This window comes from Coregonus lavaretus (assembly GCF_964263955.1).
Source record: "Coregonus lavaretus genome assembly, chromosome: 19".
Taxonomy (NCBI): domain Eukaryota; kingdom Metazoa; phylum Chordata; class Actinopteri; order Salmoniformes; family Salmonidae; genus Coregonus; species Coregonus lavaretus.
In genome coordinates, this window is record NC_140006.1 from 19,638,711 (window position 1) to 19,653,946 (window position 15,236).

At 43.4% G+C, this 15,236-nt stretch overlaps 3 protein-coding genes across 3 annotated transcripts; 2 read left to right on the forward strand and 1 right to left on the reverse strand.

Moving 5' to 3' along the window:
- Positions 1-250: 250 nt before the first annotated feature.
- On the reverse strand, positions 251-13,448 carry LOC311147238 (ankyrin repeat domain-containing protein 13C-like). The gene is made up of 13 exons (XM_084183900.1): positions 12,653-13,448; positions 8,744-8,785; positions 7,960-8,064; positions 4,866-4,951; positions 4,389-4,434; positions 3,956-4,022; positions 3,682-3,826; positions 3,342-3,473; positions 2,886-3,047; positions 2,662-2,741; positions 2,368-2,466; positions 1,958-2,058; positions 251-1,819 (listed from the first exon to the last, which is right to left on the reverse strand). Exons 1-13 carry the CDS (start codon positions 13,050-13,052, stop codon positions 1,689-1,691), a joined length of 1,596 nt encoding a protein of 531 aa, XP_084040026.1. The 5' UTR covers positions 13,053-13,448; the 3' UTR covers positions 251-1,688.
- Positions 9,529-11,676, forward strand: LOC311147241 (E3 SUMO-protein ligase ZBED1-like). The gene is made up of 2 exons (XM_084183907.1): positions 9,529-10,755; positions 10,910-11,676. Exons 1-2 carry the CDS (start codon positions 9,575-9,577, stop codon positions 11,574-11,576), a joined length of 1,848 nt encoding a protein of 615 aa, XP_084040033.1. The 5' UTR covers positions 9,529-9,574; the 3' UTR covers positions 11,577-11,676.
- Positions 13,449-13,653: 205 nt separating the features above from the next.
- LOC311147242 (zinc finger protein 830-like) lies at positions 13,654-15,084 on the forward strand. Its single transcript, XM_084183908.1, has one exon. The coding sequence runs from the start codon at positions 13,747-13,749 to the stop codon at positions 14,797-14,799; it is 1,053 nt and encodes a 350-aa protein (XP_084040034.1). The 5' UTR covers positions 13,654-13,746; the 3' UTR covers positions 14,800-15,084.
- The last annotated feature ends 152 nt before the right edge of the window (positions 15,085-15,236 follow it).

Here is a 15,236-nt window from a genome sequence, read left to right on the forward strand (position 1 = left end):
AGCAGCGGTTCACCAATTTGACAGCTCCAACGTAGTTACACCACAGACACAAGTATTAAGGTATGCATATGTCGGCTACCGTGGGTTAACGCTGATCTGATTGAAACCTGGCCTTAGTCACAAATTATACTCCATTGGATTCCCATTATGGCCAATATCTTGGAGGCTTGACTCCATGGATTCAGAGACACCAAGCTACAGTCTGCTGGAGACTACAATTCAAATTCCACTGAATAAAAGACAAAGAAGCTGAGACATGATGGTGCTTTATTTAAAGGGATGGGAAAGCTGCAATACATTTATAAATACCAGTAGGCCCAAGCCAGATACACATCCTTATGAGCCAAACTGTTACCCACTGCTGGTCACATCTAATTTCAAAAACCATATGGATTTTACAGGTTGATAGTCCAACTGTATAAGCTCATTGAAATGTAATGTAGTTGAGTCTGTAGTGTAATATGGACAGGGGAAATTAAGTATATACTCAATGAAAGAATGTTGCAGTTAAAGCACCTAAGTACATTTAGGTTTTAGTGCGATTACAATATTTATACGTTAGAAGTTGGTCTTCCTGAATAATCAGAAAGGATAGGGAGATGGTAGCATGTATAACAAGTGTAGGAAATATACGCTCAAGAGTACACAAGTAATCCAATTGGGTCAACATAGCATGCGATTAAATATACTTAATGTCAGTGCAGTATCAAACTAGAACAGCTTTCCTGATACCCATTTGGGTTCGCTTACACACACACACACACACACACACACCAACAACCCTTTAAAGTCCTCTCTCGCACACAAAACAGATTAAATTCATACTATCACTTGAAACAGACAGTGATAGCCAGGAGGTAAGATAGATGAGCTAACCTGAAAATACAGGAGTTTGCATCCTGCACTAGAGAGAAAAGGCTTGGGCGTTGATATCTTTGTAAGAATGCAGTTTTACACCATACTTTCTCCCAGCAGGTTTAAAAAAAACATTCTTATGTACTGGAAATGTATTGCTACACAGTGTTGCTCCTTTGACTATATATATTGTACATTTGGTACATTATTTTCTCAGTTCAGTTATGACATCTTTATATTTCTAACACTTCATTTATACCATAGTCATTTACAGGCAATGAATGTCAGTGCACTTCTTCCAAGGGTACTTAAACATGTTGAGAAAAGGGCAATCCCCAAAGGGCAGACGCTAGATAAACTGGGTGCAGTGAGTGCTAAACCTGGAGAAGTGCACGCTGAAGACGTCACAGATGAAGCCAACTCCATAACGTTTCACAGGAGCTGGTTTGCAGTGATCACGTAGTTGGTGAACAATAAGCTGTTACGGAGATGACATAAAATATTTTTCTATATCTCATCAATTCTTCTCTTCTGGAGTTTGACCTTGTGCTGTTGTTGCTACACATCTGAAAATTGTTGTGGTGCACTATGATTCTTGTTGGCTATAAAGGAAATATCTACAAAAGGAACAAACTCAGGGCCAAGAGACAATTCCCTTTTTTCATCAGAACACACAGACAGACATCAAATAATAAGATGGCATCCTCTTATTTAATCTCAACTGTCTTTAGTTGGTTATTTTCCTTTTAATAGTGTAGGTAGGTAGAGTTCGTTTCTCTGTCAGTTTCCGAGTGTGCGTTGCCGGGGCACCTCTGGTTGCTACGACAACCAGGTCAGAGGTCAGGGAAGCGGCTGGGATCCTCCTTGTATTCCGCTGGGATGGAGAAGATGGACTCGTCAAAGTCTTCGTAGCGGAACTCCTGGAAGGTGACCGTTGCTGTGATAGTGGGGAACACAGGGATGTCTGGAACACAGAAATAGGAGGGGTTATTTAGAGCGTTTAATATTTGTCAGTTTCTTCATTATTTCACAATATTTCACTTTATTTTTAACTTAAAAATAAAATTGCCATGTGGCCACACAATGTACAGTAGATGCATACCAAGCTTGACTGGGAACCCAGGAGGAAGCTTCATTTGAACGAATTCTCGGAGTTTGTTGAAGTGCTTAAATGGGGCTATGACCTCCAACACATTCAGTAACCTGGAAGAAGACCGAAAAAAAAAAGGGTCAGTGCTAAATCATTAGGGTCAGGGTAAATCAAAAATGTTCTTACAGTACATTATTTGATGAGGTACCATTTAAACAATAAAACCAATAAGTAATACAAAAAAAAATCAAGAGGCCTTTGAAAAGCATTAGCTAGACACGAATCTGCAACAGCCTAATGTACATTTAATTAGAACCTGTGTGCACAACAATGATCAATACATGGACGTTTCCAATAGCACTGCAGTCAGTGATGAGACTGACGAGAGACTATTAGCCAATAAGAGGAGGGATTCTACTCACGACTCAATGCCCAGAGGGAAATCCTGGCTCATGGCTACGGTCGCTTTAAAGTTCTTCTTGCTCTCCTTACACACAAGCTCTCTCCCAAGATGAGGTGCCCTGGGGATGAACACACACGGGCTAAGTCAGCATCATTGGCGTATACGTTTGGAGGGTTAAGAGTAAGCCACTGCTAGTAATGAGCTTCAATGCACTGACATGTCAATAACTCAATAATAAACACAGTGGCTTGAAATTCATCAGGATAGTAGTGTCATCTGTGACCTTTCCTAAAAGGAATAAAGCAGGGCTTACTTTCCGTGCTCTGCAGAGATGTACTCCTCCCAGGAGATAGTGTTGGGATCTGGAGCCAAGAGGGACAGCCTTCTCTGAGGCTGAGGGAAAGACAGAGAGGGAGATGATCACATGTAGGCTTACTTTTATATCCATATAATGTGCACCACACCCACCACTGAAGAAGAGACTAAAGACCCAAAGCCTCCCTCCATCCTAGTCCCTCCCTCCCTTCCATTCCTCACCTCATAGTTCTGCTCCACCAGGTTGCCTCCCTTGCTCAAGCTCTCCATGACTGCCTTGTTCCTCAGGATGTCCTCCTCACTCAGGTGCTCCCGGCGCTTCCTGGACTCCAGCACCAGGCCGTTCACAACGTAAAAGTCTGCCAGGAAGTTACCAACCCTCTCCTTCAGGGACAGACACAAGCCAGACGTATAATAAACACTGGTGGCTGAGTTATGACACCCTATTCCCAATACAGTGCACAGATTATGATCAGAGACCCATTGTATTATTTGCTTTATATTCCAGTGACTGGCCTAATTTGACAACAGGGTCGTGTTCAGTAGGACACACCATGGGAAAATGTTTTGCAACCGGTAAAACAAATCTGCGCTCTTATTGGACAACTCCAGGTAGAACCCCATTTCAACACATTTTGTCCCTACTGAACAGCACCCAGGACAGGGTGGGGTGCTTACTGTCTTGTCCTCTCTGAAGAGCCAGCCGATCTGACTGCGGGAGAAGGTGATGGACTTGGTGGACAGGGTGGCAGAATAGACGTCACTGCTCATCAGGATGTCCACCTCTTCCTCAGTCTCCATCTCAGACTCCTGCAGGGACACAACAACAGTCAGTCAGATATTATCATGCTGGATGGTGACATGACTTCTGCACAATATAGAATCTATGCAAATGTTTATTTTACTGTGACAATGGCAGAGCTTTCAGTCAATACAAGCATTTGCAATAAAAGCATTTCTGTAAGAGCGGTTGGCTTGGAGGATGGTGATGATGTTAAATGTAAACCAGATAGCTCACCTCGTGATGTATACGCTGGTACACCTTCTGCTCATTGTCCAGAACATAAAAGGACTTAGCGGGCGGAGCGTCTCCGTTGAAGATGAAGTTGAGGTCTCCTCTCTGACACTTCATATCCGTGAAGTCTACCAGAGTGGTGTCCAGTCTGTCAGAGGAGAGAAAGAGTGTAATGAGTTAACTCGGAAGGTGAGTGGTTGCAGACGCCAGCTATACTCCTCACAACCTGTGAGGAGTATAGCTGGTGTCTGTGTCAGACGTGTATTTGATGCCTTACCTGATGTTGATCCCCTGCTTGTAGATCTTGCAGTTATCAGATGGCAGAATCCGGGAGAGCAAGGGCACTATGAGACAGGAAAATATAACAATGTAATGATCCACAGTTGATGAATAAGATGAACTAAGAAACTGCAGAGATAATACGTGGTATCATTATGTGGTATATAAATGAACACGGCCGTGGCTAGGCCCTGAATCCCTGAGCTGAGAGACAGAGAGCCCCAAACCCACTAAGCAATTAACACATCACACTCACAGCCAGGATAGAATGGGAACAGAACACTAATTATATTGGAGAATGAAACTACTTGGCTAAGGTGTCCTCCACTAAGAATAACAATGAATGGAGACAGAGCGTGTGAAAGGAGATGTTGGCTCATCGTTGTAGCTTGTTATTTTAATGTATTGCATATGATGTAGAGTCGACTCACCCCAACTTTGAAAGTCCCAGTGAAGCTCCAAGTAGAAGTCACCAAGCTATGAAGAAACAAAACGTGACACATTATTATCTTGTCATGCAAGCCACATAACACCAAACTAAATCCATCAATACTTTTTCTTTATAGCTGGAGGCATAACTTGTTAGACCATTTTAATTAGGGAAAGAGTGTGTTTTGGTGAGAGGTAGGGGCTGTTACATTGGACAGATGCTGATGTTTGAGAGAAGGGGTAAAGGTATAGCAAGATAGTGGTTGTAAACTGAAACTTGTTATGGAGTGGACCAGACCTGGGTCAAATGCATATCAAATCCGTCCAAATACATTTGGGACTATTCAATTTATTCCACTGTACCAGGCAAACTAAATCAAGCGCAGCTCAAGTATTTGACATATGTATAGAGTGCACAGATCCTATTTCTAACCAGACACTGTAGTAGTCCCTAGTCTAGTTGGCTGTCAGAACCTCACCTCTTTCAGTGCTCTCAGCAGCTTGGGCCTCTTGTCCTCCACACTCTCTCTGGACTGCTGTTTCAACTTCCGCAGTAGAGCCGTAACTGAGGAGGGGAGAGGAGGGAGTTTAAAACAAAGCCTTAGCAAGGCACTACACCACACAAAACAGCGAATATATTCTATAGCCCTAGATATTCTACGTGTGTACGTTTCTCCATACACAGCAGAAGGGATTCCAAGGGCAGATGATCTTGTAAAAAAGCAATATGCAGTAAACCTAAAAGTGAAAAACGAGCTTTGCAAACCCACACTTCAATAACAGTGAAAGTCATGAGCCAGAGAAGAAAAGGGAGAGGAGAGATACCCAGCCAGTCAATGAGCGATAAATCAGTCAACCAAGTGATATACTGTAACAGTAATCCGATGGGGTTTAGGCTGATACTACTCTGACAGTGTAAGTGAGAGTTAAGGTGACCTCAGATCTTCACTCTAAAGCGTGTCACGTCACTGCATGTCATCATGAAACACCCGTGTGTGACTGTTACATGACATGAATGCTCAACACTGATGCAGCCAGCAATCCGGGCCGTGGATTCTTGGTGCAGCAGAGTATTCAGGGGAGGCTGCGCATACTCGTTCTAATATGCAATTTAATACAGGCTGAACCTCAGTTATATAACCCCACTCAGGCCTTATGAGTTTTTGGATGGATTGCTAAATGTGTGCTATCTTGCAATGAATTATAATTGGGGTGATAGCTCTATCTTCTATCCAGTAATCTTGACCAGTGAGAAACATTAGAATGGGGATTTTGAGTGTGAGGAAGTGCTGACAAAGCAAGCGCTCGCTGCAGGGGCAGAGCAGTGTTGCACGGTGGATATTGACATCTAGAGTGAGCTGCTGTCGCAGGGCGTGTGTGTGAGAGAGATGAAAGCCTAGTTACTATGACATTATTTGATCTTATGCAATTGAAATAGGAAAAATCAATAGGCTCCATCTATACAAGATTACTTTCTTTCTCTCCCTCTCTCAATAATAAGCCCTAGTACAGTGGTTCCCAACTCCAGTCCTCCAGTACCCCCAACAGCACACATTTTTGTTGTAGCCCCAGACAAAAAACACCAGATTCAACTGGTTGAGGGCTTGGTGATTAGTTGACAACTAGAATCAGGTGTGCTTGTCCGGGGCTACAATAAAAATGTGTACTGTTGGGGGCACTCTAGGACTGGAGTTGGGAACCACTGCCCTAGTATACGCTGCATTATTTTTATTTTACCACTACTAGTACTGCCCCAGTCACTGGCCAGAGTTTGGCTGCCTTTGCGTGTCCTTGCTGTACTGTGTGGCTGGAGCCATGCTGTCCTTTCCTCCGATCCCTGCCCCCACACCGCGATCTGACCTTCCCATGCCTGACCTCTGTGTTCCCAGTCTGCCAAATCATCCCTACTGCTGGACTGGAGCCGCATACTAATACATGCTGGGGTGACAGGGTCATAGCGCTAACCCGCTCAACATATAACAGGGAATTTAATAGGCGGGAAATAAAGATTTGTATACTGAACAAAAATATAAAACATGTAAAGTGTTGGTCCCATGTTTCGTGAGCTGAAATACAAGATCCCAGAAATGTTCCATATGCAAAAAAAAGTATTTCTCTCAAATTGTGTGCACAAATTAGTTTACATCCATGTTAATGAGCATTTCTCCTTTGCCAAGATAATCCATCCATCCACCTGACAGGTGTGGTATATCAAGAAGCTGATTAAACAGCATGATCATTACACAGGTACACCTTGTGCTGGGGACAATAAAATGCCACTCTAAAATGTGCAGTTTCTCACACAACACAATGCCACAGATGTCTCAAGTTGAGGGAGCGTGCAATTGGCATGCTGACTGCTGGATTGCGCTGATGCCAGAGAATTGAATGTTAATTTCTCTACCATAAGCCGCCTCCAATGTTGTTTTAGAGAATATGGCAATACGCGCAGACCACGTGTAACCACGCCAGCCCAGGACCACCACATCCGGCTTCTTCACCTGCGGGATCGTGTGAGAACAGCCACCTGGACAGCTGATAAAACTGAGGAGTATATGTCTGTAATAAAGCCCTTTTGTGGGGAAAAACTCATTCTGATTGGCTGGGCCTGGCTCCCCAGTGTCTATGCCCTCCCATGGCTGCGCCCCTGCCCTGTCATGTGAAATCCATAGATTAGGGCATAATTTATTTATTTAAATTTACCGATTTCCTTACATGAACTGTAATTCCGTAAAATCTTTGAAATTGTTGCATATTGCGTTTATATTTTTGTTCAGTATACATTATCAGTATCTTTGGGTATTTTTTGAGTAAATTGATTTGCCTAACGTAACAATTACTTGCATGGAATTTTTTATGAACTAGCCTATTTATAATATTATTTTAATTTATGCAGCTTATGATTTCTTTGCTAACAAGGCATTAAAACAGAAAAAAAAACAGAGCAAGCTAGTAAAGCCCATGGGGAAAACATGGCATTTGATTCAATCCTCTACACTATTCCCACCATTTCAAAAAGGACACTCCACAACTGGCATTCCTAACAAACATTCAAATAATCAATACACATAAAACATATATTGAGGCCTCTAGTGTTCAGTGTTAAAAGCATTAGGATGGGGCATTAAATGTGAACAGAGAGAGGAAGCCAGCCAGCTGTAAAGCTGCTCAGTGCCCTCGCAGTCATACTAAGCCCTGGGCCAGGCTGGGTTCCGTATGAATGTGGATAGAGCGCTCAGAGAAAATCCCCTGCATGGCTTTGGCTGGCTGGGACAACCTACAACCCAACCTCTCATCAGCATCAGAGAGCAATCAGAGTTAGTCTACAGCCGGACAGCCCAGGAAGGATCCAATTAGGACAGAGACAAACAAATACAGTACAAATAGAGGGAGGACCATGACATGAGAGAACCTGAGTGTAAATGTGTACTCAAATACAGGATAAACTCAAATCTATGTAAAGAAAACTCAGGGACGGAACATGACTGTTCAATGATACATTATATATAATATAAAATAATAGCCTTCCGGTACCGTGTATAAAAAAGGATATAAAATACCCCATATCCTTACTCATCTGTCGGTCTCCATAGCTGATGGCCTCTGCCAGGGGGCTCCAGCCCTGTGCATTCTTCACCTTCACAGGGGCATTATGGGCCAGGAGCAGGAGGGCACACTCTATAGCACAACAACAAAAAACACACAAACAGAATTTAACAAACATCAAGCTGCTTTTAGATGAATTGTTTTTGTTTTCAAGCCTACTACCTGTCTCCATGGTCTTTGTACTTGGACAGTGAATTCTCATTACCATCCATCCATGTTACCAGTATATTACATTTTGACAGTTAATTTACTGTGTATGACCTTCACATAAGAGAGATGCTGCTTTGCATTTGAGTCAGACTAATCAATGGGATTAGGGGATCATGTGGACCTGTCCCACCCATGGGACAGCCACTGCCATGAGACTACTAGACTATGTAACACACTGCAGTCTGCAGAGGTCAGCCAGGATAAGCTCAGTACAGCAGGACAGAAAGGGGACTTATCCCAGAAAAAAAGCCACATGGAGGACTTATTAGAGGAGAGCTAGAAAACATGGTGATTATGTTATGTGAATGGCAAAACCCCTGGCTGGGCTTAGGTTTAGGCCAGAGATGAGAATATGAGGCAAACCATCCTGTCAAACTCTGGTGCTATGTGATGTTTAGAGAAAAGTAGTACAGATGTACTGGTCATTCTGCTCCCAATGGGAAACAACGCTGTTTGCATGTCTCTGTCCCGTTCAAGTAGGCCTATGTATCTGTTATTCTCCATATCAGATATTCTTGATTACAAAAGTCAAAGCCCTTACCTTTGTGGCCCATCATCACAGCTAAGTGAAGAGGTGTGTTTCCTGGAAAGATAGACAGAGAACTGTTATGAGATAATTGATGTCACAGCTGGTGCAGGTGCACATGGACAATGTTTGTTTAATTCAACATACGTTTTGTGAGCAAGCACAGGTTGGTCACATGATTGTCAGCTAATATTTAATGGATCCAGAAGTAGAAGTGATAGCCTAGTTATGTGATTTTCTAGCTCAATTACATGTACTACGTTTGGGTTCCCTAGCTCTTGAAAACCCTTATTATCCGTAGCAGTTTCAGTAGTTCTCATCGCCCACGGTTGGCTGCATGTAAACTACAATTCTGAGGCTGTGTTTTAACGTTTAGAAACATCAATCATTGCTTGCAAAACGGTTTTCAAAACATATGCCCTTTATCTTTCATATCAGCTAGAAATAATCATTTACTGTAGCAGTGTTGCACAGATCCATACCCTGTGTGCCTCCAGCTGACAAGCTACACTTCCTCCCCAGTTATGCTTACACTAGTGATGGGTCATGCGCACAAGCATCGGCTCTGAGAGCCGGCTCTTTGTAGTGAATCAGAAGAGCCGGCTCGCATCGAGTGAGAGCCGGCTCCCAGTTTTTTGCCCATTCGCTGCTTAGGTTTCACTTTCACAGAGGTCTGTTATGATTGGCCAGCATGGCGACCAGCATGCGGCATTCACGTGAGAATTAAGGATGTGTAAACAGAGAGGGGGCGGGGCAGACACACCACTTGACTCCACTGCAAGTGAAGAGAGAGACAGAGCGGACTGAGGAGCGTGTGTGCGTCTTGCATTGTCGTGTCGTTTAACTATGAGTGACACTAGAAAGCGAAGCAGCATCTGGCTGCAGTTTAAAGATATTGGGAACAAGAAAGCAGAGTGCCTTCACTGCAAAACGAAGGTCACTATAAGAGCAGGTTCCACCACAAACCTGCATAGACATACAAGAACTGTCCATCCTACAGTGCAGTTAGAGGAGAGAGGGCAAGCCAGCTCACCATCTACTGATCCTGGTGTGTCTCATACCAGAACAACAGCTGCTGTAACGTCTACTGCCATCCCCATGCGTGCAAGTATAACCTCTCCTACTGCAACTCAAAGCAAAATAAGTCAGTTTTTACCTAAACTGATGACCCCAGCCAAACAGCACAGTATTGATGATGAGTTGGCTAAAATGGTAGCTTCTGATTTTCAACCCTTTTCCATTGTGGAGGACAAAGGAATGAAAAACTTTGTCAAAGCCCTAAATCCCACATACACTCTACCCAGTAGAAAAACACTTTCCCAAACAATGATCCCAAAACTATATGACACAGAACGTGCATTATGGCAAGAAAGGGTGACAAAAGCTCCATCAGTTTGCCTGACAACTGACTGCTGGACCTCCAGAACAACCTGCTCTTTCATGTCTGTCACTTGCCACTTTATTGAAGATTACAAGATGACATCTTGCCTTCTGGACTGCTTCGAGTTCACCGACAGACACACTGCAGAAAACTTGGCAGTGGAGCTACTAAGAGTGGCAAAAGAGTGGCAAGTAGAGGACAAAGTGGTGTGCTGTGTGAGTGATAATGCTGCAAACATCACCAAAGCCATAAAAGTTTTGAAGTGGACCCATCACCCATGTCTGGCGCATACACTAAACCTGGTGGTTAGAGATGCTCTGAAGGTGATCAAAACAACCGTGGATAAGGTGAAGGCTGTTGTGGAGTTTTTCCACAAAAGCACAGTAGCAGCACAGAAGCTAAAGTCCACACAGCGCCAAATGGGGATTCCTGAACTGAGGCCCAAACAAGAGTGTGCCACCAGGTGGAACTCAACATTTGATATGTTGAAACGAATGCTTGAAATAAAAGATGCCATCATCTCCACCCTGGCCCTCATCAACGCATCTATTGAGCCATTAAGCCAAGAGGAATGGGAGCTGGTGAAAGAGGTCTGCGCCGTCCTGCAACCATTCCAGGAGGTGACTGTGGAGATAAGTGCAGACAGGTACCTAGAACCATTGAAGCATTGTTTTCTCTACTACTATTCAGTCACTATTATACATTGCAAACACAACACATACAGTATAATGCATCACGTATAATATGCCACATACTTTTAAAAAACTAAATTCTAAAAGTTGCTGTTTTCTCTCCTTCAGCTATGTCACAGCCTCGAAAATGCTCCTGCTTTGCAAAGGTCTGCAGCTGGTGACAGCCGAGAACCAATGGACAGTAACTGTGCAGAAAGTGAAGGAATTAGTTGCAGCTCTTTGTTCAGCCATGGACCGCAAATTTCTGCGGATGGAGTACAACACTGTCCTTTCAGAAACTACCTTATTGGATCCAAGGTTTAAAAAACTTGCCTTCAGTGATCGTAGAGCTGTTGATGAAGCTCTTCAGAGGATTAGTGCAGCAGCAGCAGCAAAATGCACCCCCAGCAGCCAGCCAGCTCCACCATTACAGGGCCAAGTGGAGGAGGAGCAGCAAACCTCTGCTGTTTGGAGGCTTTTTGATGACAGAGCTACAGGAGATGCTTCAAGGAGAAATCCGACAGCTGATGCTATAATGGAGGTGAGGAGCTACCTTGAGGAGCCCCTCATCCAGAGAGCAGAAGACCCACTGAGCTGGTGGCAGGCCAAGGCCTCAGTCTTTCCACTCCTGGTGAAGGTGATGGAGGGGAGACTATGTATTGTTGCCACATCAGTTCCTTCTGAGAGAATCTTCTCCAAAACAGGGCAGATACTCACGGAGAGGCGAAATCGTATCAGGCCTATCAGCCCATCCAAGCTGAGGCATCTGATCTTCCTGAATGCCAACCTGCCCTGAGGACTAATGCTGTTTGCTGGAGTTTGGTTCTGGTTTTGATTCTGTTCTGTGGATTTGTTTGAAGTTTATTGTTAATTTGTGCAATAAAAAAGTTTAATTGAAATAAACAAATGTAAGAGTGGTTTTGTCACAGAATAAATGCACAGAATTAGGCATTATAAGGTCTCTCATAAAAACACTGAAAGCAAAAGGGTTTTCAACACATAAACCATGATTTTTTTTCAAAGTTAAGGTAAAATATAGGCTACAAAAGATCCTAAATAAAGAGCCGTTCGGGAGTCGAAAGAGCCGGCTCTTCTTTGGGAGCCGAGTCAAAAGAGCCGGCTCTCAGAAAAGAGCCGAACTTCCCATCATTAGCTTACACACAGGTGTTCAGCAGTGTTGCCAATTTAGCGACTTTGTCGCTATATTTAGCGAGTATTCAGACCCCTCTAGCTACACATTTTCAAAAAAGCGACTAGCGACTTTTTCTGGTGTTATTTGAGACTGACGTGAAAGCACGTATCGTTCTTACTCTTCTCAACGAGCAGCGGGTCCCACCCCCTCCCAAAGCACTCAAAGGCGGCCCAGTCATCGCGCAGCTTTTTACTCACGTTTTGTCTCACCCACGACGTTATTCCTCTCTCCTACAGCGTCCATCACACTTACATGCACATTGGCAATTATGCAAGTTATTAAACTTCTAGCGACTTTTAGGACAGCCAATAGTTACTTTCCTTACTGAGGAGTTGGCAACACTTCAGAGCATGCAAGATAGCTGAAGCCCAGGTGGCTGCCTATGGTCTTCCATAAACAAGTGCTGTAACATGGAGATATGGCTGTGTGGGAACACTAACCTTATTAAAAAGGTGTGTAGTAATTGATCCTTTTGTTTTTTGACAATCATTTATTGCTGACATGAAAGATAAGTTACTTATGTTTCCAAAACCACACAGCAAGCGATGCATTTTAACGATCACAACGAGCGTTCGGGCCTCTTAACAAAACTCCCCTGGACAGAAGATACTTTCTATCATCAATAGGCGCTAAAGGTAGTTAGCGTCTATGAATGGGTAAGGGTTACCATGCACACTCACCATGTACATCTTTCTGGGAGATGTTCTGGGTCCGAATGAGTGAGGACAAGCGACGCACATCTCCTTTGAACACGCATTCGTGAACAGGGAATTCCAAATTCAAGTCCTCATTGCCATTGGTCAGAATGATGGGGTTCTTGTTATTGTCATCGATGATGGCGACAACTGATTGATTGCCATTGATGTTGTTTGCATTGATATTCGACAGCTGCTGCAGTACCAAAGGTTTCACCGTCTTGTTATGGTTCTTGTTTGATTTGTACATGATGATGGTACCGTTGGGGGTTGGAGATGACATTGTCACATTTGTAGATTCATCATAGGTTTCCATTATATCCCCATCCTTAATACTAGGCTTGTTATGGTCTTTCCGCAACGTGCGAATCTTTTCCCCGGTCATGATTTAACGTAACTAACCAGCAAACAGACTACCTAAAATAAATGTTGTATTAATGATGTGTTCTGATTGTCAACGACACCTGCAATTGCTACCTTACTAACAGTTACTATTTAGCTAACCTAGTTAGCAGTTTTGCTAGCATAGAATGGATGTGGGTAGAGGTGCGGTGTTAACAACAACAGAAACAACACAGACGTAAAAACAAAGCAGATGAAAAATATACTCTCACGATTGTAACAATCGATTAAGAATGGAAATACCAAATATTTCGGCTACATCCTTGAAAATACTCCTTTCAAAAATGTTCCCGTTGCAGCTTGCACTGCGGTTGTTTGCTTGCTAAAAAGCAAGATGACCGAGTGAAAAGACCATCTGCCATTTTCCGCTTAGTATCTCGCGAGAATGACAAACATCAAACCACATTCCCCTCGCTATTGCGATAATTAGTTGTGCATCATCTATTTAGAAAAGCGAAATACATATTTAAGGCACACAAAATATATTGTTGTAAACTCATGATACATGCAATGTGAAAGGACCAGCGTTGGGTATAATTTACAGTATTTGTTCTCACATTTTAATCTGGCAATATTTTCGACGCCTACTAGGGGTCTTGAAAAAACACATCTACATGTTCCGTGTTTTACTTCTTTCCCAAGCTTCCAGTAATTTTGTTTTGAAACTCAATTAAAGAATGCCTCCAAAAAATAAGCAGAGGAAAGTGATACATCAAGATGAACTGCGACGGTTAATGAGAGCGAAACAAAGGCAAACGATAGATAAGAATCGTGTCGAATCCCCATACGCCAAGTACAACAGTCTCGATCACCTTAGCTGCGTACTCTGCAACGAGCGGGTAAAGAATGAACTATTGTGGCAGACTCACATTCTTGGAAAACAGCACAAGGAGAAAGTTGCCGAGCTCAAGGGGTCTAAACAAAGTTCTACAAGTCAAGGACCCCAGCCCCCGCTGAAAAGGAAAGCATTGGATTCTGAAGACACGAATGGGAAGAAGTCTAAACCAGTGGCAGGTACAGAGAAGTCATCTACGTCAAGGCTGCCTGATGATTTCTTTGCGAAACCTGCCCCGCCAGGGCCGAAGAAACTAACTGGAATTTTGAAAAAAACGACATCTGCTGGATTGAGTCTGCTGGCCGGAGTCTATGATGAGGACGACAATGATGAAGATGAGGCTGGTGACCAGGGGGCAGCCTCTAGCTTGGTTGTGCAGAAGGGGGCACCTGCCCCAGGACTCCCACCTGATTTCTTTGACAACAGCACCATTCCAGCAGTCCCAGCTGCTTCTCATTCGGGGTCTATCCTCAAACCAGATGAAACTGAGAAGAGTGTGGAGAAGAAGGGAAATACACCTGAAGCACTACCAGAAGGCTTCTTTGACGACCCAGTGAGAGATGCCAAAGTCCGTAATGTGGATGCCCCCAAAGATCAAATGGATAAGGAGTGGGAAGAGTTCCAAAAGGAAATGCGGCAGGTGAACACCAAATCAGAGGCCATTGTAGCTGAGGATGACGAGGAGGGTCGTCTTGAGCGTCAGATTGATGAAATTGATGAGCAAATCGAATGTTACCGGAGGGTTGAGGTATTGAGAGATAAGCAAGATATGGTGAAGAAGGTTGTGAAGGAGAAAACAGAAAACCAGGAAGACTCCAGCGGAAGCGATGAGGACGAAGAAAAACTTCTCCACTTGTTGTCAAGGGACTGGCGGGCCAAAGGGGCCCTTGCTTAAAATCCCTGGGGCCTTTCGACCCTAACTTGGTCAAAAGGTTTCTTCAGATTATAAATAAAAAAGTGAAGTTGCAAAGGAAGCCACTTCTTTCCTCCCTCCATGTCAATGATACACCTTTGTTGAGGATATTGAATGTCTAAAAGTGTTGTCTAATACAGTTTTTATGTATATAACTTGCTTTTGTGGTAAATGGTATTTTTCTACTGTCAGACTGTCGCACATTTGCAGAAATCTTAATCTGTATGTGAAATACTGTACTATCAGCACTCATTAAAAAAATAATTGGGAGCCAAATCCTCAATTCTCATTCCTGGAGCCCTTACACACAGCTCAACACAAATCAACCCCATAATTAAATGCACACTCATTTAGTTTCCGCCATGGTTGCACAACGAATATACAATCACAGCTAATTCCAAAAAAAATAACGTATTCGA

Excerpts from the sequence above, each read along its gene's own strand:
- LOC311147242 (XM_084183908.1), top strand. The coding sequence starts at position 13,747 with ATGCCTCCAAAAAATAAGCAGAGGAAAGTGATACATCAAGATGAACTG.
- LOC311147241 (XM_084183907.1), top strand. The coding sequence starts at position 9,575 with ATGAGTGACACTAGAAAGCGAAGCAGCATCTGGCTGCAGTTTAAAGAT. Across the intron at positions 10,756-10,909 it reads GTGGAGATAAGTGCAGACAG|CTATGTCACAGCCTCGAAAA; the intron begins GTACCTAGAACC and ends TCTCTCCTTCAG.
- LOC311147238 (XM_084183900.1), bottom strand. The coding sequence starts at position 13,052 with ATGACCGGGGAAAAGATTCGCACGTTGCGGAAAGACCATAACAAGCCT. Across the intron at positions 8,786-12,652 it reads CTCCCAGAAAGATGTACATG|GAAACACACCTCTTCACTTA; the intron begins GTGAGTGTGCAT and ends CTATCTTTCCAG. Across the intron at positions 1,820-1,957 it reads TGGGTTCCCAGTCAAGCTTG|ACATCCCTGTGTTCCCCACT; the intron begins GTATGCATCTAC and ends TCTGTGTTCCAG.